The sequence below is a fragment of the Callithrix jacchus genome, chromosome 2 (assembly GCF_049354715.1).
Source record: "Callithrix jacchus isolate 240 chromosome 2, calJac240_pri, whole genome shotgun sequence".
In the NCBI taxonomy this organism is placed as follows: Eukaryota; Metazoa; Chordata; class Mammalia; order Primates; family Cebidae; genus Callithrix; species Callithrix jacchus.
In genome coordinates this window covers 44,278,519-44,304,830 of record NC_133503.1, presented here as the reverse complement: position 1 = coordinate 44,304,830, position 26,312 = coordinate 44,278,519, and the positions used below count along the sequence as shown (strand labels likewise).

General features: G+C 38.4%; 1 protein-coding gene across 12 annotated transcripts in view; it reads left to right on the top strand.

The window, feature by feature from the left end:
* PRELID2 (PRELI domain containing 2) overlaps positions 1–26,312 on the top strand; it is a 442,316-nt gene that overhangs the window by 46,869 nt on the left and 369,135 nt on the right. For all 12 annotated transcript variants that reach the window (XR_008478683.2, XM_017968616.4, XM_054250283.2 and 9 more), the window contains one exon: positions 17,013–17,118. Coding sequence is in view for 11 of the 12 variants with exons in the window: in XM_017968616.4 (XP_017824105.1) it covers positions 17,013–17,118 (106 nt within the window). In the remaining variant the exon portion in view is untranslated. The remainder of the gene's footprint in view (positions 1–17,012; positions 17,119–26,312) is intronic.

The window sequence follows — 26,312 nt, the reverse complement described above, 5'->3', positions numbered from 1 at the left end:
AAAGATTATATGCATTTTATATTTTGGTACATATGACCAGACTTCTGTATAAGGCTTGACCTGTTACACATTTTTTTCTTTCTTTGATTTGTTATGTTCTAATCTTCTCCAAAACATTGCCTTTTCTATCATTGACACAGCAGGCTAACATTTATTGATGCGTACTATGTCAAGGTCAAAGCTATATCTTTCATGTGCATTCTTTTGAGGCTTAGGCTAAATAATTTGCCCAAGGTGATAAACTCAGTAGATTGCTAAACCAAGATACGAATGCAGGTATTGTAGACTCCACCTTGAGCACAGTGGTGAGGCAGGAAAATGAACATTTACAAAGGATGGGTTTATCTTGTTCTGTAGAGTGCTTTGAATCCCAGGAATGAAGAATGGGTTTTGTCCTTTGAGTAACAAGCAGCCACACAAAGGTGTCTGAGTAGGCACTGATATGCTGAAAGCTGGTATCCAAATTCTAGAGAACTTACATTTCCTTAGCTCTTGACATGGATTTAGAAAGGCATTTTAGGCAGACATTCTAAATAAATGGGTAATAGGGTGGGGTGGGGGCATCCAAGAAAGAGTCATTATTGCTTTAATATCTTCCCTTTGCAAAGGAAATATGAGAGTAGTGGCTAGCCACTGCACCCAGAATAGGGACAATTTTTTTTAAAGGGAATAAAAAAGCTGTCAGCGCTGCTGAGTGTAAAACTAGACTATCAAGCTGTGTGTTGGTTAGCAGGTGTGGGCGTGTGACTAGAAACCAGATGTCACTCTGTCCCTGTGCATGGCCTGTTAGCTCAATTCAGAGATGGGCCCAGAATAAGTTTCCTTTAGATACTAAGCTTTGCTCTATGTTCTCTTTACATAGTTCTGATTTTGTCTTTCCACGGACATCTCTACAGTTGTGGCACCTTCTTGGATGAGAGCTACATTGGGCTTTCCCCCATCTGTACTCTCACACAACTGGAGAGCTCTAATATGCTTTCTTCCTTTACTGATTTTTATCTGACGTTGTCTTCCTGTAGTTTTTATGGAATGAAACTTCTATTCTTTCCATAAAAGATATGGGAAGATAGGGTGATGTCCTGTTTCTTGCTCATCTGATTCTCCCAGAACCCAGGTTGGCACTCCATACCCCAGGGAAGTCTTCCTGTATTTACTTCATCCCTTCTCCTGTATCAGTTAGGCTGCCTTTTGCTGCAAGTAGCAGAAACCCTGACTCAGACAATACCAGCCATTCCTTACATGTGTTTGCTGTGTGCAGGCACTGCTCTATGTGCTGGATGGATACATATATACATTTGTGTATATATATGTGCCTATGTTTAATCCTTATAATAACCATATTAGGTTGGAACCATTATTATCATTGTTTTACAGACCGAGGCTTAGAGATGTCAAGTAACTTGTACAAGGTAAGATGGCTAGTAAGTGGCGATTCAAACATGGACTGTTTGGCTTTAGAATCTAAGTGGTTGGCAGCGACAGTGCCCTTCCTCTTACTAAGGAACTGCATTATCTCATAGCCAAGTGTGCAGTATTTCTGTAGCTCTTATTCTTTTGGCTCTACCTTTCTCTGTATGTCCACTTTGTTTTTTGTTTTTTTTTTTTAAGTTTGGATTCCTCATGACTGTCAACAGCATCTAGGGTCAGCATACTATTTGTCCACATTGAGTGAGAGAAAGAGCTATGTGGAGGAGGGAACCTGTCTTCAGCTATGAGGAAAAAAGCCCTTCCCCCGATGCTGATTGAGTCAACTTAGAACACCTGCTCCCCCTGACCAATCAGAGTGTTTAGAGGGATGATATGAGTGTATTGGTCCTGACCAGTCAATTTCTGCTTCTGGAGCTGGAGGTGAGGTCATCCCCTCTAAAACACATGGGCTGTGTGGGGGACTGGTAGGCACCTGAACAGAAATAATTGGAGTATAATAGAAGAGAACTCTGCACACCTTTTTTTCCTCTTCATGTTTTCTTGGCACCATATTGCCCATTGTCTTTGTTTTGCTTTGGAAGTAATAGAAATTCACTACTGCAGATGATTACAGGGATATTACTGTATGAGTCATTGGGATAGTAACCAGGAATTAGAAAGCCAGCAAGACCTAAGGCAGCCTCATAGTCTCTTATTTTTCCATGACTGGTTACTTTGCCTAGTAATTTATGGATCTGCTTTTTTTACACAGCCAACCTGACTCCCTCCAGACCTGCACAGGGTCTCTCATGTCCTATGCCACAGTAACTGAGTAGGATTCTGTGTTAGAATCCTACCTCTGGGCTAGGCATGGCTCAACACCTATGATCCCCATACTTTGGGAGGCCAAAGTAGGAGGATCTTGTGGCCAGGAGGTTGAGACCAGGCTGGCAACATAGCAACACTTTGGCTCTACAATAATAAAATAATTAGCCGAGCATGGTGGCACATGCCTATGGTCCCAGCTACTCAGTAGGCTGAGCTGGGAGATCACTTGAGCCCAGGTGGTTGAGGCTACAGTGAGCTGTGATCCTGCCATTGAATTCCAACCTGGACAACAGAGAAAGACCCTTAATATGGTTTGGCTGTGTCCTCACCCAAATCTCATCTTGACTTGTAGGTCCCAAAATTCCCATAAGTCATGGGAAAGACTCAGTAGGAAGTAATTAATCGTGGGGCAGGTCTTTCCTGTGCTGTTCTTGTGATACTGAATAAGTCAGGAGATCTGATGGTTTTATAAAGGGGAGTTCTCCTGCACAAGTTTTCTCTCTCTCTCTTTTTTTTTTTTTTTGCCTCCTGCCATGTAAGATGTGCCTTTTGTCTTTTGCCATGATTGGGAGGCCTCCTCAGCCATGTGGAACTATGAGTCCATTAAACCTCTTTCCTTTATAAATTACCCAGTCTCAGGTATATCTATTGCAGCATGAAAATGGACTAATACAACCCCCGTCTCAAGAAAAGAGAGGAAAAAGAAGAATTCTACCTCTGAGACTGTAACTGTGTGCCCTTGTACAATTTATGTCACTTATCTACTCCTCAGTTTCCTCATCTGTATCATGGGGATGATAATCCTTTCCCAGAGGGTGGTTGTAAGAATTAAATTAAGTCATACATAGAGAGAGCTTAAAATAGTGCCAGCCCATAGTGGTCAGCAAGTATTAGTGTTTCTTATTATTACTTTTACAGTTGTTATTTTCATGATCTTAAAAATTCTGATAACTTTTGATTCTTCTTCTCAGTATGCATTTAATATAGAAACAGTGTTGGTAATCATTTATGGTTATACTGCAGAAATATGTTCATGTTGGGGTTTTGCATTCCCTCAGTACACATCTTTGGGGCTACAGGTGCCTCAATTTGAGAGGCATGGGACTGGGAACCTTGTATTATAGTTCCAGAGTGAAACTTAAGCTCTGGAGAGAATAGTATTCAGGGTCAATGCAAGCACTTTGCATGGATGAATCTGCTCACATTTCTGGTGTTCTAGTTTCATGCAGTGATCTTGGCAGTCATAGATACAGGAGCATCACATAGGGTCCTCTGATGCACTGCTTGAGTGTGTAGAATGAGAGATGCCACGCTCATGCTCTGCTTTGCCTTACCACACTTGGGCCAAACCAGAAAAATATGTGGATCTTAATCTGAAAAGAAGAAAAAATTAAAGCCAGCTTTTGTGGGAATATACTTTATTATGTAGAGCAGGACATAGGCATTTACTTTAGAAAGTGCAAATGAAGTGTATTATTTTAGATGTTTTCAGAAGGAGGAAAAAGGTCATGGTTTTTACCCTCAGAAATCTTACATTGAGATAGATTTGTTAATTTCTTACTATTTTGTCTTTATGTCTGTTCTTTAAAATATATTTATTTGTTAGTTTCTGGTTCCTTTCTTATTTATTACCCCTTTCCTTTTAATAGGTATTTCTTACATCATGTGGGAATATAATTGACATGCATTTGATTTGGTTTTAGTAATTGATATTTGCTTTATCCAAGTACTGCAATGTAATTCTGAAAGATAATTATCTTCTAAAAGTATTTTCTTGGGCTTTGCTCTTTCAGCATATGTGTTTTTAAGCTAAGTAAAACCTTCCTGATATCTTCAAGTTACTACCATCAGTGGAGACCCATTCTATTCATGATTTTGTGGAGCTGGGTTTTCCCTGCATTTGAGTAGCAAGATTCTTCTTCTGTACTCAGCACACCATCTTAAAGGCCATGTCTTCAGCCTTCCACATCTAAAAGCTTTTGCTTATCCTCTGATGCTTATTTTTGACATTATAAATGCTCACCCAGGCTGGGCATTGTGCCTCACACCCATAATCCCAGCACACTGGGAAGCTGGGGAAGGTGGAAAAACAAAAGCTCTCCCAGGGCCCAGCATAGGCTCATGGCCAGGTTGCGGCTGGCTCTTTGTCTTCAGGTGCTTATTGCCTCATTGCATGAAGCCCGTTTTAGGGCCCCATTTGGCCCCTCCTCTTCTGGGCAGAGTGGTTGGGCATAGCTGGGCCATAGCAGTACTTCAAGACTTGAAGGACTGGGCACAGTGGCTCACTCCTATAATCCCAGCACTTTGGGGGACCAAGGCAGATGGGTTGCTTGAGCCCAGTAGCCTGTGCAACATGGAGAAACCCTGTCGATCTACTAAAGATACAAAAATTAGCTGGGCATGGTGCACATGCCTGTGGTCCCAGGTACTTGTGGGGGCTGAGGTGGGAGAATTGCTTGAGCCTGGGATGCGGAGATTGCAGTGAACTGAGAGTATACCACTACATACTCCAGCCTGGGTGACAGAGTAAGACCATGTCTCAAAAATAAAAAAGACAGCAACAACAACAACAAATAAAAAAACCCTCAGCCTAGCAAAGTGTGTGTTAATAATATTGAATATATCCCTTGGATATGTTGATTCAACATTTATAAAGTATTAAAGAAATTTCTCCTGGAATATAGTGAAAAACAAGCCGAAATCAAACTTAACCACAAATTAAATTAATGAGATGAGAAGCTGTTCTTTTTTTTCTTTTCTTTCTTTTTTTGAAAAGGTTCTGCCTCTGTTTCCCAGGCTGGAGTGCAGTAGCACTATCAGTTCACTGCAGCCTTGAACTTCGTGGGGCTCAAGCAATTCTCCCACCTCAGCCTCTAGGTAGCTAAGTAGTTGAGATATAGGTATGTGCTAACACAACTGGCTAATTTTTTTTTTTTTTTTGGTAGAGACAGGGTATAACTGTGTTGTCCAGCTGGTCTTGAACTTCCAGTCTTAAGTGACCCTCTCTCCTTGACGTCCCAAAGTGCTGGGATTATAGGCATGAGTCACTGCACCTGGCTGCAGCTGTTGTTAGGTGAATACATTTTCACTACTACTGAAATTACTCATGAATATTCTTCACTTTAATAGATATGTATATAACTTTTAAAATGTTTTATTTTTGAATTTCTGGATTAAAATGTCCCAAGTCTCAAGTGTTTATCTGAAAAATCACAAATAGTATAATTTGCATGTTCTAAGGGCTAATTGGGCATATGTTTTGGTGTCCGTTTTTTCCCCCTGCTCTAGAGTCTTTTTAGTTTTTTTCCATGAGTGAATTTGGTAGCCTAGTGACTTCTGTGTGTTTTTAAGATTGGCACTGGCCTTTTTGATTAACCTCCAGACTTGCTTTTACTGAAGTATTAAAATACTCTGGCTCTGCTGACTTAGGAATTATTTCTAAGCCCAGCCCTGGCACTAAAGGGCTTGAGGGTGTAGTTAACTAATAGCCTGAATAAATACTACTGTATTCATCCCAAAACATGACTCCCTGTGCTCATATTGACCTTGATTTCTAGTGCACCAGTGGATAATCAAACAATTAGCAGAAAGCATCACCAATTATGAGAAGCCAAGCAGTGAGGCCTTTTCTATACAAAAATAACCATGTGGGCTGGAGCTTTATTTTTGGCTTAATAAGACTGCCCTCCAAAAGATACTCATTTGCCATTAGATGTTTGTGTTCACATAATCAGAGTCTCCTCTGGTTTTTATTCTGTACTAATTGTTTTGTGGTGGCTGTGCACTGAGGTCACAGTTTACCACTGTATTCCCTGTATTCAGCATTAGTGCTTGGCTCACAGAAGTTGCTCCATCACCGTTTGTCTTATGAATGATGAATGAAAATCTGCTAAAGGGGATGCAGATAGTACTTGTGGGCTGAAATGGGAATGGCAGAGGGGTTGTGGGTGGGAAAGGTAAAGAGAAGAAATTTACTGCAGGGTAAGTGCAAACTGGGGAAGCCCAAGTAGGATTTGGTAGGAAATGCCATATAGAGAGAATCTCTACATCGAGCCAGTAATGTGAGAGCTTCTCTTCTTGTTTCTGCTTGGTCAGTTTATGTACTCTTTGACTCTGGGAAGAGTGATAAAACTGACCTGAGCTCCCTCACAGAGTGATGTAAAGACTTAATAAGATTAAAAAAAATAGACATGAGCTGCACATTTACAAAGCACCAAATAAATGTAAGTTGTTGGATCTAATGGTGATTAAATGTTGTTTTCAAAGTATGGTGACTGTTTGAAGTTACTAAATTTGAAAAGTAGAGTAAGCTGTTTTATTGAAAAAGAAAGTGTTAAGTGAGATAGGAATGATGTTTAGCCAAGAGAGCATTTGATGATATTTATAAGTAGGAGCTTCTGAGATACAGTCAGACACTGCTTAACAGCATTTCAGTCTATAGCAGCCTGCATATATTGAGGTGGTACTATAAGATTATATTGCAGCTGAAAAATTCCTATTGCCTAGTAACATCTTAGTCATCTTAATATCATAGTGTGATGCATTACTCATGTGTTTGTGGTGATACCCATATAAACAAACCTACCATGCTGCCAGTTGTATAAAAGTGTAGCGTATTCAACTGTGTACAGTACGTAATACATGATAATGGTGTATTAGTCTGTTTTCACATTGCTGTAAAGAAATAGCTGAGACAGGGTAATTTATAAAGGAAAGAGGTTTAGTTGACTCACAGTTCTGCGTGGCTGGGGACCCCTAGGAAACTTACAATCATGGCAGAAGGTGTAGAAGCAGCAAGCACCTTCTTCCCAAGGTGGCAGGAGAAAGATAGAGTGCAGGGGAAACTGTCACTTTTAAAACCATCAGATCTCATGAGAACTCCCTCACTATTAGGACAATAGCATGGGAGAAACTGCTTCCATGGTCCAATCACCTTCCACCAGGTCCCTCCCTTGACACTTGGGAATTACAATTTGAGATGAGATTTGGGTGGGGAACACAGTCAAACCATATCAATGGTAATAAATAATTGCATTACTGATTTATATAATAACAGTACCGTTTATTGTTGTTTTAAGGTATACTCCTAACTTATAAAAATTAAAAAAAAGTTAACTGTAAAACAGCCTTACGCAGGTACTTTATGTGGTGTTCTAGAAAGCATAGTTATCGTAGGAGATGACAGCTTTTTGTGCGTTATTGCCCCTGAAGACTTTCTGGTGGGACAAGATGTGGAGGTGGATGACAGTGGTATTGATGATCATGACCCCGTGTAGGCCTAAGGCTAATGTGTGTGCTGTGTGTTAGGTTTTACCAGAAATGTTTAAAAAGTAGAAAAAAATTAAAAAGAAAAAAGCTAATAGAATAAGAATGTAAAAGAAAATATTTTTTTACAGCTGTACAATGTGTTTGTGTTTTAAGCTAAGAGTTATTTGAAAAGTGTGAAAAAGTTAAAAATGAAAAAGTTTATAAAGTAAAGAAGTGACAGTAAGCTAAGGTTAATTTATTATTGAAGAAATAGAAGTTTTAAAAATAAATTAAGTGTAGCCTAGGTCACAGTATTTATAAAGTCTAGATATGGTAATATCTTAGACCTTTGTATTTACTCATTACTCATTCACTGACATGCAGAGTGACCTCAGTGCTTCAGGTTCCATCATTCATGGTAAGTGTGTATCATTTTTTATAAATGGTATATATATATGGTATGTATCTTTTATACTGTTCTTTTGCAGTGCCTTTTCTATATCTATATATGTTTATATATACAAATAACATTCTGTTGCAGATGCATACAGTATGCAGTATAGTAACATGCTGTGCAGGTTTGTAGCCTAGGAGCAATAGGCTATACCATCTAGCCTAGGTGTGTAGTAAGCTATACCATCTAGGTTTATGCAGGTACACTCTATGATGTTTGCACAATGATGAAGTTGCCTAATAATGCATTTCTCAGAACATATGTTCATTGTTTAGTGATATATAATTATATCTTATTGGATGTCTGTTGACGTTTTTTTTTCAACATCCTTTTCCCTTTGAGTTGTTTTGAGTTGTATATTGGCCAAGATTCAGGGGGGAGAGTTAAAAATGTAGATTTACCTTTGTAATTCTAGGTTTGTATCTCTGGGCTAGCTCCTGAAAATCAACATTTTTAACGTTCTCCTGATGAATCTGTTGAGTAGCTAGATTTGGAATCCCTGATAAATAGTAAGTATCCCAAGGTGGTGACCAAACATACAGCAAGCATCCCTTTTGGAACTTCATTTTTTGTAAAATTCTTGATAATCTTATAAAGGGCGATCAGTTAATAATCTGACTAGCAAACACTATACACTTTTCAGTGGAAACAGCTGCTGAAAGGTCAAAACTCAGATGAGGGCTCTACTGAATTTATGCAAGAAGAATTATCAATGGAAATAAGGGATAAAGAAGGAAGACTTTAGTGAGTATGATTAGTGTCAAAATTGTATTGCATTTTCTGCTCTTAGGAAACACAGATGCTAGTTAATTTTTTTTCTTTTGCTTAGTTAGCTCTTGCAGCTATAGGAAATCAAAACTTTTGTTATTAAAAATTAATACTTTATTAACCAGGTATTGAGATAATGCAGAATAACCTAAAGATTTCCAGATGATAGAGAGGACCCTGGTGACAGTCTGGACTCAGGGTCTACCTCCTCCATCAGGCAGACAATCAGTACCAGCCGTGAGTGGGATGCATGCACTGTTGGGCCTGATATCCCAAGACAAGCCTCCTCTTGGGCTAGTTTACAAACCATTATGTATTTTGAAGTTTTGCCACCCACTCAGGATGCCCATAAGCTTTCACTAAATAGAACCTTTTCTAGGTAATAGGATTGTGGGAAGGGACATGGGATCTGAAGTTAACTGTGTTAATAGTGGCCCTGTCACTTATTTTTGTGTGACCATAAGTAAATTTGTGTCTCTGAACCTCAGTTTTTTCATCTGTGAACTTGGGTTAATATTATTTACCTTATAAGATTGTTGTGAGAACTAACTGAAATGCATGCATATAAAAAACAATACAATGCTTTACCACAATAGACTGTTAAAACGTGTTAACTGTTATTATTAATAAACAATTCTTAAATACAATGTTTTAAGAGACAGAGCCAGACCGTCCTGAAATACATACCTGTACTAAGCTGCTGGGCCTTTGAGAGTCTACCATTTGACTTATTTCTTAGTGTATGGCATACTATGTTGATGCTCATTGTTAATAATTTAGGTAACAAGCTATTGGTTTCTGGGATGGGTTAGAAGAACAGCTCAGAAGGAGAGGGCTAAGGAGAGGAGGTCAGAAAAGGGTGGTAGAGTGGTTTCACAGTAGACAGTGTGAGGTAGCAGGGTGGGACAGGAGGCTGGGAAGTTGACAGGCTTCTGCTCCAAGAGCTTTGAATGTCAGAACTGGGATGGGGAGGGGTTCATTCCCTTCATTGCCAAGTAGTTTATGGTGATTGAGTGCCACCTAGAAGTTAATGAAGTTCAGAGTCTTCAAGGTGGCTGGGACTGGATTTTCACTGTGGGCATTTGACTTCTTAGCCACTGTGCTTTTTTTTTTTTTTTTTTTTTTTACTTTAAATGGGAAAATAATGGTGGTTATAGTAGAACGGCATTATTGTTACTAGTGTTAGTACTGTTTACACGCATTTGATGAGTGCTTACACATACTACCTTGAGTGCTTTGCACATGTTGCCTTATTCAACCTTGAGACAATGCATAAAATAGGTATTATTAACCCCATTTTACAGAGCAGACCAAACTTTACAGAGCTTCAGGAATTTACTATATTGGTGGGTAGGCAAGATAACACAAGATATGAATGTAGATGGTCTAATTCCAGGACGCACACCTTCATTCCCTATCTCAAAGGCATATATATAGTGCGTGTGATTTTACATGTATAAATACATGTGTTTATGTTAAGGCTGAAAACTGTATAGCATTTAGTGAGAGCTCTGCAAATTGCATTGGTTTTCTGTGGAGGCAGTTATGTAAATGGGTTCAGACAGACAGCAAGGGAGAGACTACATAGTTGGGCATGGTGGAGCAGCAGTGATTCAGTCAGGAAGTCTCTGCAGCCGTGTCAGAGCCAGGAAATTGGGCTGGAGTGAATGGGCAGTCTGACTTGAAGACCTTGTGTTTCCTTTGGGAACCCTATTTCTGTATGCTTACACAAGAATGCTAAAAACATGATTAGAATTGAGATGTCATCACAACAAGAGTATCTGTGGAACCTTTTTTTCCCATTCAAAGACACTTTAATTAGAGTCCCATCATGAAAACAATTAGTCAAGATTTGCCATACCTAACCAGTCAATAATTCAAGGACAGGATCTCATTAAGAGCTTTTGCTTTCCCAGAAACTGCTGCTTTGAGGCGTCAGCACTGGTAACTACATGCTCTGGGGATTAATTCCTGATCCATATTTCCCCTGAACTTTTTTGTTTTCTCAAATCAAGATGAAAACAAATTTTTAAATGACTGTATAAGCTGCCTTCATTTTCACAAAGGTGTTCTGGGATTTGAGTTGTGCTTTCTCTGTCACAGTTCCATTGGGTTCTGTTTTTTTTTTTTTTTTTTTTTTTTTTTTTGAGACGGAGTTTCGCTCTTGTTACCCAGGCTGGAGTGCAATGGCGCAATCTCGGCTCACCGCAACCTCCGCCCCCTGGGTTCAGGCAATTCTCCTGCCTCAGCCTCCTGAGTAGCTGGGATTACAGGCACGCGCCACCGTGCCCAGCTAACTTTTTGTAATTTTTAGTAGAGACGGGGTTTCACCATGTTGACCAGGATGGTCTCGATCTGTTGACCTCGTGATCCACCCGCCTCGGCCTCCCAAAGTGCTGGGATTACAGGCTTGAGCCACCGCGCCCGGCCTGGGTTCTGTTTTGAATCACATCCACTAAGTGGACAAAGCAAGAGATGAGACAGGCACTGCTTGAGTGGGTGAGCCTCACTCTCAGATTTTGTGAGTGGCTTATCCCTCAGCCAGGTGAAGGTTGTCCTCTGTTGATCTGAGCCCGTGGAACTCCTGGGACATCTGGTTCATTTTCCCTGACACAAGTATTGAGATGTAGTATATATTTCTTCCCATCTTTTGCTTCTTCACTTTCTCTTCCCTGCATTCCCTCTGTCTCTTCATTCTTTCCTTCATAAATGCATTATTGATTTCCTACCATGTGCTAGTCTTTGCCATTAGAATTGAGGATGCAATGAAGAAAAAATAGGTACAACCATTTAGAAAAACATTTGGTCTGATCTATTAAAGTTGAAACTGTGCATGTGGTATAGCCCAGATAATTGACTCCTGGATACTCCAGAGACACTTGTGCACATATATATCTGGATATATTATAAACATTTTTATGACAGCACTGTTGATAATAGCTATAAACTGGGTCCATTCTAAATATCTTCTGTGGAGTGGATAAATAATTTGGAATGTTTTCAATCAGTAGGACATTATGTAGCAATGAAAATGAACAACTGTGTGCAACATTGTGGATAAATCTTACAAGACTGAGCATGTGGGCATTATTCACCCTGTCTTAATAGACAGGCAGTGACTAATGATTAGTGTGTGCTTAAGAAGTTGACTTTTGTTAGTATGGAGTACAGGGAGTCCATACTGGAGATACGGACCCCATTGGGAGGCACTTTGCAATGGTCCTGGAGAGAGAAAATTCTATGCCAAGCCCAGGCAGTAGCTGTAGCAAGGAAGAGAGTGATGATATGGATTGTTGAGGGACATTAGAAGTGAAATAAGCACAATCAGATGACTTATTACATGTTTGGATTGATAGAGAGGGGATCATCTAACTTGTTGCTAAGATTTCTAATGTCATGGACTAGAAGGACAGTTGTGTTATAGACTGAGAGCAGAGGAAGACTAGGATTTTGAGGTGATAGGTAATGAATCCTCATGGCGTTAAGCTATATGACCTCGGGCAAGATATTGAACATCTCTTTACCACAGTTTCTTCACGTATAAAAAAGAAAATAATTTTCTTTTTTTTTTTTTTTTTTTTTGAGACAGAGTTTCACTCATGTTACCCAGGCTGGAGTGCAATGGTGCAATCTTGGCTCACCACAACCTCCGCCTCCTGGGTTCAGGCAATTCTGCCTCAGCCTCCCAAGTAGCTGGGATTACAGGCACGTGCCACCATGCCCAGCTAATTTTTTGTATCTTTAGTAGAGATGGGGTTTCACCATTTTGACCGGGATGGTCTCGATCTCATGACCTCGTGATCCACCCACCTCGGCCTCCCAAAGTGCTGGGATTACAGGCTTGAGCCACCGCGCCCGGCCAAGAAAATAATTTTCAAAGCATAGCAACCTCAGAAGATAGAACAGTGTCTGATCTAGAATATACACTGTTACGATACCAGTTTTTGAGGAATAAGTATGACCCTGAATTTGTAATATCATGAATGTGAAGAAGTCTTCTCTGTAGGCTTCTAACAAATGCTTATTGAACTCATTCAGAGATGAAAGACAGGTGAAAGAAAACTTGAATCATCCTTATATGTCTTGAGGATGATGAGACACTATGTACTTCAAGTACAGGATGGGGAGAAAGTCTTAGGACATAAGCTACAAAGAAGTGAGATTACATAATATGGGGAAAGAAAAGCCAAGAAGTGATTTAATGAGACTTTAAATGAAGGGCAAGCCAGAAGTTAGCACGTATCATTGCTGAAAATGGTTTAAAAGGCACAGAGCCATTTATAAAATGCTTTATCTATTTATATAAAAGTGATACTCAGGGCCTTGTTATTCAATAGACTTTTTTGGTGATTGCCAAAGGAATACATATTTTTTAATAGGAAATTTCTAAACCAGTAAAAAGAACAAGGCAAAAAAATAACGTATAACTCTAATGCCCTATTGTTAACATTTTAGCTCTGTTCACTTACTCATCTGTTCATTCATCCGTCCATCCATCCACCCATCTTTTCTTTTTTTTAATGAAGCTGAAGTTAAACCATATGTTGTTGTGTAAACTGCTGTGTTTTGCACAGAACCTAAATGGAGATGAATTCTAGTGTGAGGGATTTAGGTTAGCTATTTGTAGTAAGAAGAAAGTGTCTGATGTGCTTTATCAATGACTTATTGAGGGAAAGTGCAATATTTTCTTCTCTGGCAGTCTTAAAATATAATAGGATAAACTCTCATCTCATTGATGGCAAGGGCATGACCCTGCTTTACTGCCCTGTTATTCTCTGATATGTGGACAAAACCTGAGAGTGCTTTTTTGAGAACTTACTTCTCCCAAAAGTGGCAGAAAGAAATATTGGTTAGAATATGATGTAAGAGACTTTTATTAATCCCTCACCTACACTTGCCTTCAGGACTGAGGTCTGGAGAGTTCATCTCTCCCAAGAGTGTGAGACTGCTCAACTTTTCATTTCTCAATATTAAAATCACTGTAAAATTCTATTCTGACTAATCCAGAATGAAGACGGGAAAGATTAGTGTCACCAGTATATAGCTTTACATGAGCAAATCATTTTAAATAGGCTTTAATCTAAGAGGTGAAAACTGCTTAGACTGAAGGTATTTATGTCAGATTGGATGGGATAACTCCTCTGTGTGTGTGTGTGTGTGTGTGTGTGTGTGTGTGTGTATAAGAGGGGGAGGAAAGAGAGGGAGAGAGGGGAGCTCTGAAGGCTTTTATTGTATGCATGATCTAAATATAGAGGCTGCTGCTATTGGTGAGGTCTGATTAAGAGGTTTTAAAAACCATTTTGACTGAAATGACAGTTTGTTGGATCCAGTGTTTTCTCAGATTTTTTTTTTTTTTGTTTCAGTGCATGTTCTCACGTATCATGCATATAAACACATGCCAACTATATATACGGGAGACTTGGCTCTCATTTCCTTTCCACAGAGATGTAAGGTTGGGAAAATGTTTTCTTTGTTGAATATTTTTGATTACAAAGAAATTAAATTAATTCATCTAACAAGTGCTTATTGAACTCATTCAGTGTAAGCACTGCACTGAAAATGGGGAATAGGAGATTGTCTAAAAGCATCAAGGAATGGCAATGAGCATTTTAGTCAGTGGTGCAGATGTGACTATTTATTAATGTATACCTGGTACTTGGTGTCCTCAGAAGAGAAGCCTCCTTTACCTTCAGGGCAAAGCCTAAACTCCTCAGCCTGAGACCATTTGCAGTCTTGTCTTCACGTATCCTTTCCGCCTCATATCCTAACATCTCCCACATCCATCTTATGCTCCTGTCATTTCTATAGGAAGAATTTATCAAACCCCATACCATGTACTGGGCATTTTTAGATAACTTGTGGCTCCTCAGACATCCTTTCTTCCTTCACGCCTCCTTACCTGGGTTCTTGTAGTTTTCCTCTAATGGAAGGCTTCACCTCCAGTTTCTGACACTCTCCCACTTATCTGTTTGTCTTTTCCACTAGCCAATGAGATCCTGGAGGAGAGAGACCCATCTCCTTCTCTGTGGACCTCTAGCAGTCAGTATGGTGCTTAGCATATAGTAGCCATGCAGTCAGTGTGTTGAACAAATGAATGAATGAGGCAAAGTTAAGTGTAATCCAAATCTCTAGTGGTGATAAACTCCCTTAGCTTTTGTTTATTTAGGAAAGTCTTAATTTCTCTTTCATTTTGAAGGATAGTTTTGCTGGATATAGTATTTTTATGTTGTAGGGTTTTTTTTTAATTTTAGTATTTTGAATTTTAGTATTTGGTATTTTGAATGAATGTCATTGCGTTTACTTCTGGCCTGTATGGTTTCTGCCAAGGAATCTACTGAAAATCTTATAGGAGCTTAATGTGATGAGTTGGTTTACTCTTACTGCTTACAAGATTCTCCCTTTTTTTCTGTGACTTTTGACAGTGTGATTATGTGTCTTGGTGTGAGTCTTTTTGAATTTATCCTAGTTGAAGTTCATTGAGCTTTTTCAATTTGTATGCCAGTTTTCTCCCTCAAATTTGGGGAATTTTCAGCCATTATTTCTTCAAATAGACACTCTACTTCTTTCTCACTCTCTTCTTGATTTGAGATTCCCATAATGTGGATAGTGATCTGTTTGATGATGTCTTGTAAGTCTCTTAGGCTCTCTTGACTATTCTTTTTTTTTGGTCCCTGACTCAATAATTTCAAATAACCTGTCTTTAAGTTTGCTGATTCTTTCCTTTGTTTGATTGAGTCTGCTGTTGAATGAACCCCTCTAGTGAATTGTTTTTCAGTTCCATTTTTGTATTTTTTAACTCTGGAATTTCTGCTTGGTTCTCATTTTTATAGTTTCTCTTTGTTGATAGTTTCATTTTGTTCCTGCATTTTATTTTTGTTGGTTCCTTTAGTTGTCTGTTTTAGTTCACGGAGCATTTTAATATGGTTATTTCAAGTTCTTTGTGAGGTAATTCATAAATCTCTGTTTCTTTAGGATTGGTTTCTAGAGATTTGTTTCTCAGATTTGGCCATGTTTCCTTGTTCCTTTGCATGCATTGTGATCTTTTGTTGAGGTTTGGGTACATAAAAAACAACCACTTCTCATAGTCTTATGGAATGGCTTCATACAGGGAAGACCTTCACTGAGCAGCCTAGCTTGAGATTCTGGGGGCCTCTCAAACCTTTTTGGGGATGCATCTTCTCTGGGCATGTGTGTAATTTCCCAGTTACAGAGGACTGCCTCTGTTTTTAAGAGCCCATGATCTTGTAACCCTTGTGGCTGTCTGAGGTACTTTCATGCTCTTTAGTGTAAAAAGCCACCATTCTTGCTTTTGAGAGTATATTGCCATTTCCTTTAGCACTCTGAGTCATGCCTCTCTCAAAGACAGAATGTTGGATGCACGGTTAGCACTTTTCTGTCCCTCCTGAGGAAGAAGCCAGAAGTTGGGAGTTTTTTCCTGATTGGGTTACATGATGCTGGGTGGGAGGCAGCTATTATGGGTAAAAGCAACAAACTTTCTTATCTGCTTTGATGTGGCTCTTCTTGGCTTTCCACTCACCTGGGGTGGTGCTGCTTCTCCAGGGAGTTCTCACAAAGGCAATTTGGTTTATATATTGTTCATAAGTTGTTGTCTCTGGTGGTAACGAGGGCTTGGGACTTTCTATTCAGTCATCTTACTTACCTTATATCACTTTTAAGTGTAATGTAGATCTCTGTTTTACAAAATGAAGATAATTAATATTGATATAATTTTGGTAATTAAAATTGGTAGAGATGGTGACATAACTCTTCTGTCTTACCCCCTTCTCCAGTCGAGGAATGCAAAAGTCATTCCAGGTTTCTGGTCCAGTCTTGTCTCTATCTGACTTTCTTTAGTAATAGTAGCTAACATTTAATGAATACTTACATGTCAGGAACTCTTCATATTCCTGTGATGTGTGACAACTCATTTACTTGCAACAGTAGTTGTAAAAGAAAGATACTATGGTTGTTCCCATTTTACATGTGAGGAAACCAACTTAGAGAGAGTCTAAATAATTTTCCTAAGGTCATATCATTGATAATTACCTCAGACTCAATTTTAAAAAGAGATTTTGCAGCGTGAAATGAATATTCTTTAATTTGAATAAGACTTGTGAATATTATATAAGCTATAAATTACTTTTAACAAAACTTCTTATAACAGGCAGTTATTGAATAATAATGGATATGATTTTGTATTGAATATAAGTGGTAATTATGCAGCTAGAAATGTGTGTAGTTTACGTATCCAGCCATAGAATGACATCAAAGATGTGTTTTTTGATTTTTGGTTTTTTTTTCTTTGCAGGACAGAGTTCATTCAAAGAGGCAGAATTTCAATCACAGGAGCTGGATTTCTCAACTGCATTCTAGAAACTTTTGCCAGCACATTCTTAAGACAGGGAGCCCAGAAGGTAACCTTATTTCTGCTTTGAACCAATATTAATTTTAAAAAACAATAAGAGTTCCAATAGGGTTATTGAATGAGACTCATAAACAGACATAACGAGAAACACATAGTTAATAAATATATGCAAAGATAATTACCCTCAAAATTATTACATAAATCCAAATCAAAGTAAAACTAAAGTGTAATTTATGGCTCATTAAATTGAAAATATGCTAATGAAGAGTATGTGAAAATTTGGAGCATACTTACAATCTAATTAAAAGAAATAAGAATGAATAATAATGTATAGTATGGTGACAACTATTTAATAAAAAAAGATAATGATAGTTAATATTTATTGGGCACTTACTATGCACTACTGACTGCTAAAAGAATTTGTATTTATTATCTCATTTAATCCTCACAAACCTTTGAAGGAGCCATTACTGTTGGCCTAATATTATAAATGAGGAAAATACAGAGACCCCCAATTGTCCATTCTTGTAGTATTCAAACTCTATTTTCAAGGGAGCTTAGGCTTCCATCAAAGTGATTCAGAAGTCACATTGGTGTTCTAAGGTCCCGTGCACCCTATTTTAAGTAGAGCTGTTCCATTTTAATCTGTCTTCTATGGTATTTATATCTTCTATTTTCTTGCCTTAATAGCATTATTTTACAAACATCTTTATTGCAAAACCCATTTCTTATGCATCTTTATGTGCTTATTGCAGTGCTGAGTATAGAGTGGTTGCTCCAAAGTGTTTTATTATTGTTATTTATTGTGATGATAATTATACTCACTTATTTCCAGATTTTACTCAGGACTTTGGTATAAGTTACCTCATTTTGTTTTGTGGGATAGAGTTAACCACTGGTCTAAAGAGCTATTGTTATGACTCTCAGAGACTTCTGGGTAATGGACCCTTGTTTTTGTTTTTGCAAGTCTAGGTTTAAGGATGAACCTGTACTAGGAGGCATTCATCCGGGAGGCTGAGGGCAGTGAATAAATATTCAGTACTGTTTGTATACCATAGACATACTGTCGAGATTGAGGACATGTTTTTGCTCCAGTTGAGGTGGTTCCTGGCACATATTCAGACTGATCCAGCCTCTTTAAACATGGACTTGAAGGGAGTAGTTGAATTTCCAGAAGATCTGATGTCACCTTCACTCACTCAGATATTATTGCAGATTTTTCTGTTATATTGCAATTTATGCATTTGTAAAAACTCCCATGTTCTACAGTATTGCACTCTAAAAATGGTGGAACTGATGAGAAAAGTAATTTTATTGCCATGTTTCTTACTGAGTTTACTTCTTGTGCATCCTTTAAACTCTGTATGATAATAGTAATAAATTGAATATAATTTTTTGCAATATAGGTATATTAACTAGAAGTATGGGATTTTTTTTGGGGAGAGGTATAACATTTAGCTGAAGTAGGATTCAAAGTTAGTGTTCCCTATCATCAAATTGATTGCAAATCTTCATTTATAAAAACCATTCTTGTAGGTCATATAAAAACAGGTGGTGGGCTGGATTTGGTTTGTAGGGTATAGTTTGCTAACCCCTACTTCAGATAAAATTGTTTCATTAATGGAAGTGGGTCTGTGTTTGACTCATTGATTAATCTGATGAATCTAATAATGACTTTTTTTTTTTTTTTGAGAAAGAGTCTTGCTCTGTCACCCAGACTGGAGTGCAGTGGTGCAGTCTCAGCTTACGACAGCCTCTGCCTCCTGGGTTCCAGTGATTCTCCTGCCTCAGTCTCCCAGGTGTGCACCACTGGGAGACTGGCTAATTTTTGTATTTTTAGTAGAGATAGGGTTTCACCATGTTGGGCAGGCTAATTTTGAACTCCTCATGTCAGGTGATCTGCCCTGCTTGGCCTTCCAAAGTGCTAGAATTAGAGGTGTGAGCCACTGTACCTGGCCTCTAATAATGACTTTTAATAGCACAGGTTATGTACATTCTGATCCTGTGAGATGCATAAAGTGAAATTTTTATTCCCACTTTATTAACGAGAATGAGACTTCCCATTTTATTAATGAGAAATGACTTGACTTAAAAGATAAGTATACCTGATATGTGGTAACTGCTTTTCCTCCTTCCTTCCTTTTTTTTTTTACAAATATATATTGAGCACCTGCTTTGCACTAGGCACTGTGATAAGTGTAGACTAAATGTGTTTCTTTTTTTTTTTTTTTGAGATGGAATTTCGCTCTAGTTGTCCAGGCTGGAGTACAATGACATGATTTTGGCTCACAGCAACCTCCGCCTCCCGGGTTCAAGCAATTCTCCTGCTTCAGCCTCTCTAATAGCTGGGATTACAGGCTTTCACCACCATGCCTGGCTAATTTTGTGTTTTTAGTAGAGATGGGGTTTTTCCATGTTGGTCAGGCTGGTCTTGAATTCCTGACCTCAGGTGATCCACCCACTTTGACCTCCCAAGGCTAAATGTGTTTCTTCAAGGCCACAGAACTAGCAAAGGGTGGAGTCTGAACTCAAATCCCCATCTTTTTTTCATTAAGAGTTTCCTCTTGCCACTTTATTGTGCAGTGCTCAGATGAATGAAGTGAAATCCTTGCCTACCTAGCATCACTAATTTCAGTAATACATTTGTTCATTAGATGAATTTGTGTCGTGGTCTTACTCCTTTTGGATTTATTAGGACTATTTGGTTACGAGTAACAGAAACCACTTCAGCCTAGCTCATTTTAAGGGTAGAAGGGTGGTGAGGCTGGCAGGCTTCAGAAAGGTCTCCACTGGGAGCTGAACACTGCTAGGAACCCAAGTAGTATTCCTTCTTTAGCTCTTGTCTGTAAGACTATGTGCCTGTTTTATTCCACTCTTTCTGTGTAGTCTGATTTTCTCTGCTCCCCAGGCTATATAATGGGACATGGGCCTCCACTGTCAAGTGTACATATTATATATTAATAGAATTCTCACTAATAATAAAATGGCTTATTTGTTTTCTTTATTAATTCTTTGGGAGGGACTCTTGTTGGCCTCTCATAGGTCAGGCACCACCAGGAAGGTAGAAGTCAGGTTGTCCAGTTATGGCTCATCCTGTGCCATGACCACATGGACCAGGGTTGGGGGCCACTTCTCAGGGAAAGGGGTTATAGGGGGATATATACTCCCCTAAATTTCTGGAATGATTCCACAGTTGATTCTATTTTCCTTGATGACAGAGAGGTGGTTTTATTCATCTTAATCCTTATTCCTTCCTCCCAAACTGTAGTACCTTGGACAGTGTTCAGTCTATTTGTTTGGGAATGAGTAGAAAGGAAGTCAAATGCACAGGGAGGTTCACAGTTGGTTTCTGATGAATATTATCTGGAAATAATCAGGTGACTTCAACTTCTTAAAGTGATCCCTTTTTATTCTCTTTTATAATGCTCAGAATTAAGAATATATTTTTCCTGCTAGCTTTTGCCTTTTCTGACTTTACTTTTTCTTTTTGAAGAGACCACATTTAATTAGCTTTTTGATTTTAGGAGCCATTTATGCTTAAGTGTCTTTTTTCTTTTATCCAAGTGGTCGTGTTTTCCAGTATTGGCCTGACTTCTGATAAACCTTCACAGCTGAGCCTGCATAATTGGTGTCTGTGGAAGTCACCATGAGAGTGTTTTAGGTGACTTTATTTTCACTTTAGTACTTATCCCTGAGTCTTTTTAGTAGTGGTAATGATGGGATCTGATATCTATTTTTTCCAGAAAAATCAAAACAAGGTACTTACAAACTTTATATATATATATATATATTTTTTTTTTTTTTTTTTTTTTGTGACGGGGTTTTGCTGTTGTTACCCAGACTGGAGTGCAATGGCACGATCTCAGCTCACCGCAACCTCCGCCTTCTGGGTTCAAGCAATTCTCCTGCCTCAGCCTCCCGAGTAGCTGGGATTACAGGCACGCACCACCATGCCCAGCTAATTTTTGTATTTTTAGTAGAGATGGGGTTTCACCTCGCTGACCAGGATGGTCTTGATCTCTTGACCTCGTGATCCACCCGCCTCGGCCTCCCAAAGTGCTGGGATTATAGGCGAGAGCCACCACGCCCGGCCCCAAACTTTATATTTTTATGTTTGTAAATTAAAAGCTGACTTTAGCTAGGGATTCCCAAACTGAGGTCATGTGTATTCTGTGCCTCGGGGGACTGGCTCGATTGCTTTTTTTTTCTTCCTTCATCACTCTTAAAGGGAAGTAACTTGGAATTTGGGAGCCTTTGTGTCACAAATACCGACTTTTCACACACCATTCAGACCCTCCTTCCTCCTGGAGTGGAAATCTATGGGCAGAAGAACCAGGATTTCCTTTTGGCAAGAGATCGAGACCTTCCTGGTCAACATGGTGAAACCCCGTCTCTACTAAAAATACAAAAAATTAGCTGGGCATGGTGGCGCGTGCCTGTAATCCCAGCTACTCAGGAGGCTGAGGCAGGAGAATTGCCTGAACTCAGGAGGCGGAGGTTGTGGTGAGCCGAGATTGCGCCATTGCACTCCAGCCTGGGTAACAGGAGCGAAACTCTGTCTCAAAAAAAAAAAAAAAAGTTTCTGTCACATACTTTATTTTCTTTTTATGGTTATATATATTTTTTCTCCCCTTCAAACTCATGTAAACACATTTAGACAACTAGATTTTAAGTTCACTTCCACCAGCACTTTTTGGGTGTCACTTATGTGCCAGGAATTGGGCCGAATGCTGGAGACACAAGTAAGAATTAAGACATAATTCACAAGATAGAGATTGTGCCTTAAGCAGCTTTACTTCTGGGACATCTAGCTCAGGGCGGAAAGCAGGACAGACAATGAGTAAACATCTGCTGATGCAGAAAATTTATTGAGCCTTTCTTGGTGTTCAGTGCCAGCACTATGATCAGTGCTGAGAAGCATATTAAAATAACAGCTAGTGCTTACAAGAGCTTAGTAGACGCCAAGCACTGTCCTTGGCATGCATTACCTTATCTGATTTTCTGTACAACATAATGAGATAGGAATTGTTATTCTCATTTTATGCCTAGGAAAACTGAAGTCCTAAGTGGCAAAGCCGTTTTCTCAAGGTCACAGAATCATTAAGCGGTGAACCTGGGATTTGAACCTAAGCCTGTCTGACCCCAGAGTGGTCTTGATCATTGCAGCACAGTGCTACATCCATGATCTATGCACTTAAGCCTCCTGCGTGGGGCAAGCTGTGTGTGCTTGATAGAACCAGAGTGAGGCGATGTGGTGCAAAGTATCGATGGAGGAATGCAAGAGTAGGGCGCTCAGTTACAGGAAGGAACTTGGAATGGGCCAGAGGAATGGGGACCATTGAAACAGGCTTTGAGAGGCAAGTGACTATCCTCTTTGCTGTTCAGAGGCGCCAGCATCTGCTGTCCACACTACAGCTGGCCTAGATTCCACAGTGCCATGCAGGTTAAGAGTGTGTTATCTGACATTTCTCCCATTTTTACTGTAATGACATCCTTTTCTGCTTTTCTATTTACTGCACATGTATTGCATTATTTGATTTGAAAATATCTTTGTATTAAAAAAAATTAAAAGTTTATTTTTTCTTGTGGCAAAATACACACAGCATAAAAATTACCATTTTAACAATTTTTAAATGTTCAGTTCAGTGGCATTAAGTACACTCACATTGTTGTGCAGCTGTCACCATCATCCATCTCCAGAACTTTGTTTCTCTTCCCAAACAAGAGCCTGTTAGCTGTTAATAACTTCCCATCCCATTCACCTGCTAGCTCTTGGCAACCACCATTCTACTTTTTGTCTCTATGAACTTGGCTAGTTTAGTTCTGTCATAGAAGTAAAATCATACAGTATTTATCTTTTTCGGACTGGCATTATTTTACTTAGCATATGTTTTCAATGTTGATCTATATTGTAGCATGAATCAGAATTACCCTTTTTTTGAGGCTGAATAATATTTCACTGTTTGTATATATCACATTTTGTTTGTCTAGTCATCTGATATGGTTTGGCTATGTCCCCACCCAAATCTTACCTTGAATTGTAATAATCCCCATGTGTCAAGGGCGGGGCCAAGTTTAGATAATTGAATCATGGAGGATGCTTTCCCCATACTGTTCTTGTGGTAGTGAAAAAGTCTCATGAGATCTGATAGTTTTATAAATGGCAGTTACCCTGCACAAGCTCTCTTGCCTGCCTCCATGTGAGACATGTCTTGCTTCTCATTCACCTTCTGCCATGATTGTGAGGCCTCCCCAGACATGTGGAACTGTGAATCAATTAAGCCTCTTGCCTTTATAAATTACCCAGTCTCAGGTATGTCTTTATAGCAGTGTGAAAACAGACATCATCCATTGGCAGATTCTTGGGTTGCTTCTGCCTTTTGGCTATTGTGAATAATCCTGCTATAAACATGGGTATGTAAATATCTGTTTGAGTCCCTGCTTTCAATTCTTTCGAGTGTATGCACACACACACACACACACACACACACACACAGAAATGAAATTGTTGGATTAATTATATGTTTAATATTTTGAGGACCCACTTAAAAGTTTTTTTTAAAATGTTAATATTTTATTTTTAATTGACAAATTATAATTCTATATATTTATGGGGTGTATGTTTAGAGATATATATATAAACATATATATCTAAACACATTGTGTATGTATATATATACACACACACATATATGTATACACACACACAGTGTAATGATTAAGTCAAGCTTATTAAAATATCCATCACCTCACATATTTAACATTTTTTGTGGTAAGATCATTTGGAGTTTACTCTTAGTAATTTTGAAATTTATAATATATGTTTATTAACTGTAGTCAACATGTTACACAGTAGATCTCAAAAAACTTACTCCTCTTGTCTAACCAAAACTTTATGCCTTTTGGACAACATCTTCACGTTCTCTTTCACCAGCCTCTGATAACCACCATTCTTTGCTCTACTTCTATGAGTTTAACTTTTTTAGATTTTACATATGAGGTATTTGTCCTTCAGTGCCTTGATTATTTTAGTTAACATAATGTTCTCCAGGTTTATCCATGTTGTCACAAATGACAGAACTTGCTTCTTTTTAAGGCTGACTAGTACTCCATTGTGTATATGTATTATATTTTCTTTATCTATTTATCTGTTGATAGACACTTAAGTTGATTCCATATCTTGGCTATTGTGAATAATGCTGCAGTAAACATGATAGTGCAGCTGTCTCTTTGACATACTCATTCTAAATTCTTTGGGTATATACCCAGAAGTGGGATTGCTGGATCATATGGTAGGTCTATTTTTAGTTTTTTGAGGAACTTTTATATAGTTTTCTATAATGACTATACTCATTTACATTTCTACCAATGGTGTAAGAGGGTATCCTTTTCTCCACATTCTTGCCAACACTTTTTATCTTTCATCTTTTTGATAACAGCCATTGTAACAAGTATGAGGTGATCCCATTGTGCTTTTAATTTACATTTCCCTAATGATTGGTGATGGTTCAGTTTTTTTTTTTTAATATGTATACCTGTTGGTCATTTGTATGTTTTCTATTGGGAAATAGCTATAGGGTTCTTTGCCCATTTCTAAATGGGTTATTTGTTTTCTTGCTATTGAGTTGTTTGAATCCCTGGTATATTCTGAATATTAGTCCCTTATCAGATGTATGATTTGTAGATATTTTCTTTCAGTTTGCAGGATATGTCTTCATTAATTATTTTCTTTGCTTTGCATAAACTATTTAGTTTAATGCAAATCTTATTTGTCAGTTTTTGCTTTTGTTCCCTGTGCTTTTTGGGGTCAAATCCAAAAAATCATTGCCCAGACCAATGTCATGGATTTTTTTCCCATTTTATTTCCTTCTATTGACTGTAAATGTGCAGGTTCATTTCTGGGCTCTCTATTCTGTTCCATTATTCAATGTGTCTGTTTTTATGCCAGTATTGTGCTGTTTTGATTACTATAGGTTTATAGTATATTTTGAAATGAGGTAATGTGATGCTTCCAGCTTTGTTCTTTTTACTCAAGATTACTTTGGTTATTTGAGGACTTTTGTGGTTCCATGTGAATTTTAGAATTGTTTATGGTACTTTTGTGGAAAAAGTCATTGGAATATTGATAGAAATTGCATTGAATCTGTAGATTGCTTTGGGTATTATGGATAAGTTAACAATATTCTTTCAAACAATCTTTCTATTTATTTGTGTCTTCAGTTTTGTCAATGTTTTATATTTTTCAGTGTAGAGACCTTTTACCACCTTGGTTAAATTTATTCCTAAGTTTTTTTTTTTGGTAACTGCTATAAATGAGACTGATTTCTTGATTTTTTTTTTCAGCTAATCTGTTAGTGTATAGAAATGACACTGATTTTTGTAAGTTGATTTTTGTACCTACATATTAACTGAATTCATTTATCAGTCCAAACAGTTTTTTGGTGGAGTCTGTAGGGTTTTATATACAAGATCATGTTGTCAGCAAACAGATGATTTTACTTCTTCCTTTTCTACGTGGATGCCTTTTATTTCTTTCTCTTTCCTAATTGCTCTAGAAAAACTCCCAGTACTATATTGAGAAGAAGTGGTGAGAGTGGGCCACTTCTTTTGAGATAGTTGTCTATATATGTGCATGCCAGCAATGGGGTGTACCATTTCTGTGAATTTTTCTCAATTCTATACAGAAGAGTGAGTACTATATATATATGTATATGCTCTCAGTCAGTGAGCGTTGGTGAGTGTGCCATACAGTGTGTTCCTCAATCTGAGAGGCATTCACTCATCTCTTTACTCTGCTTTCATCCCTCTCAGCTTTGATTTCATGTGCTGTTGGACAATTTTGACCAGTAGAGGATAGTATGCTGGAAGTGCCAAAAACATGCTGAAGACAAGTTTTTGCTTATCTCAAGTCATGCTAAAATATGTAGTTAGTTTTTAACATGCCATGAGATAAGTAAGTACATTCAGAATCAGATCAAGGAGATAAAGTTCTGAAGGAAAACAGTGGTTGGTGGAAATCTGGAACACATGAAAGGCTTCATATACATTTCTGCAACCTTGGGAAATGGCCCAACCGCTATGTGAAGCAGAGCTGGAAGACACCCAGGCCAGAGTCAAGTCATGATCTCAGACCTCAGGGATCCAAAGAGAAGGAAACAGAGACATCACTGATGCTCTGCAGGTGCTCACCACTTTGGGAGGGCTTTCCTTAGGTCAGTGTTTCTCAACCCTTTTTTCACTATC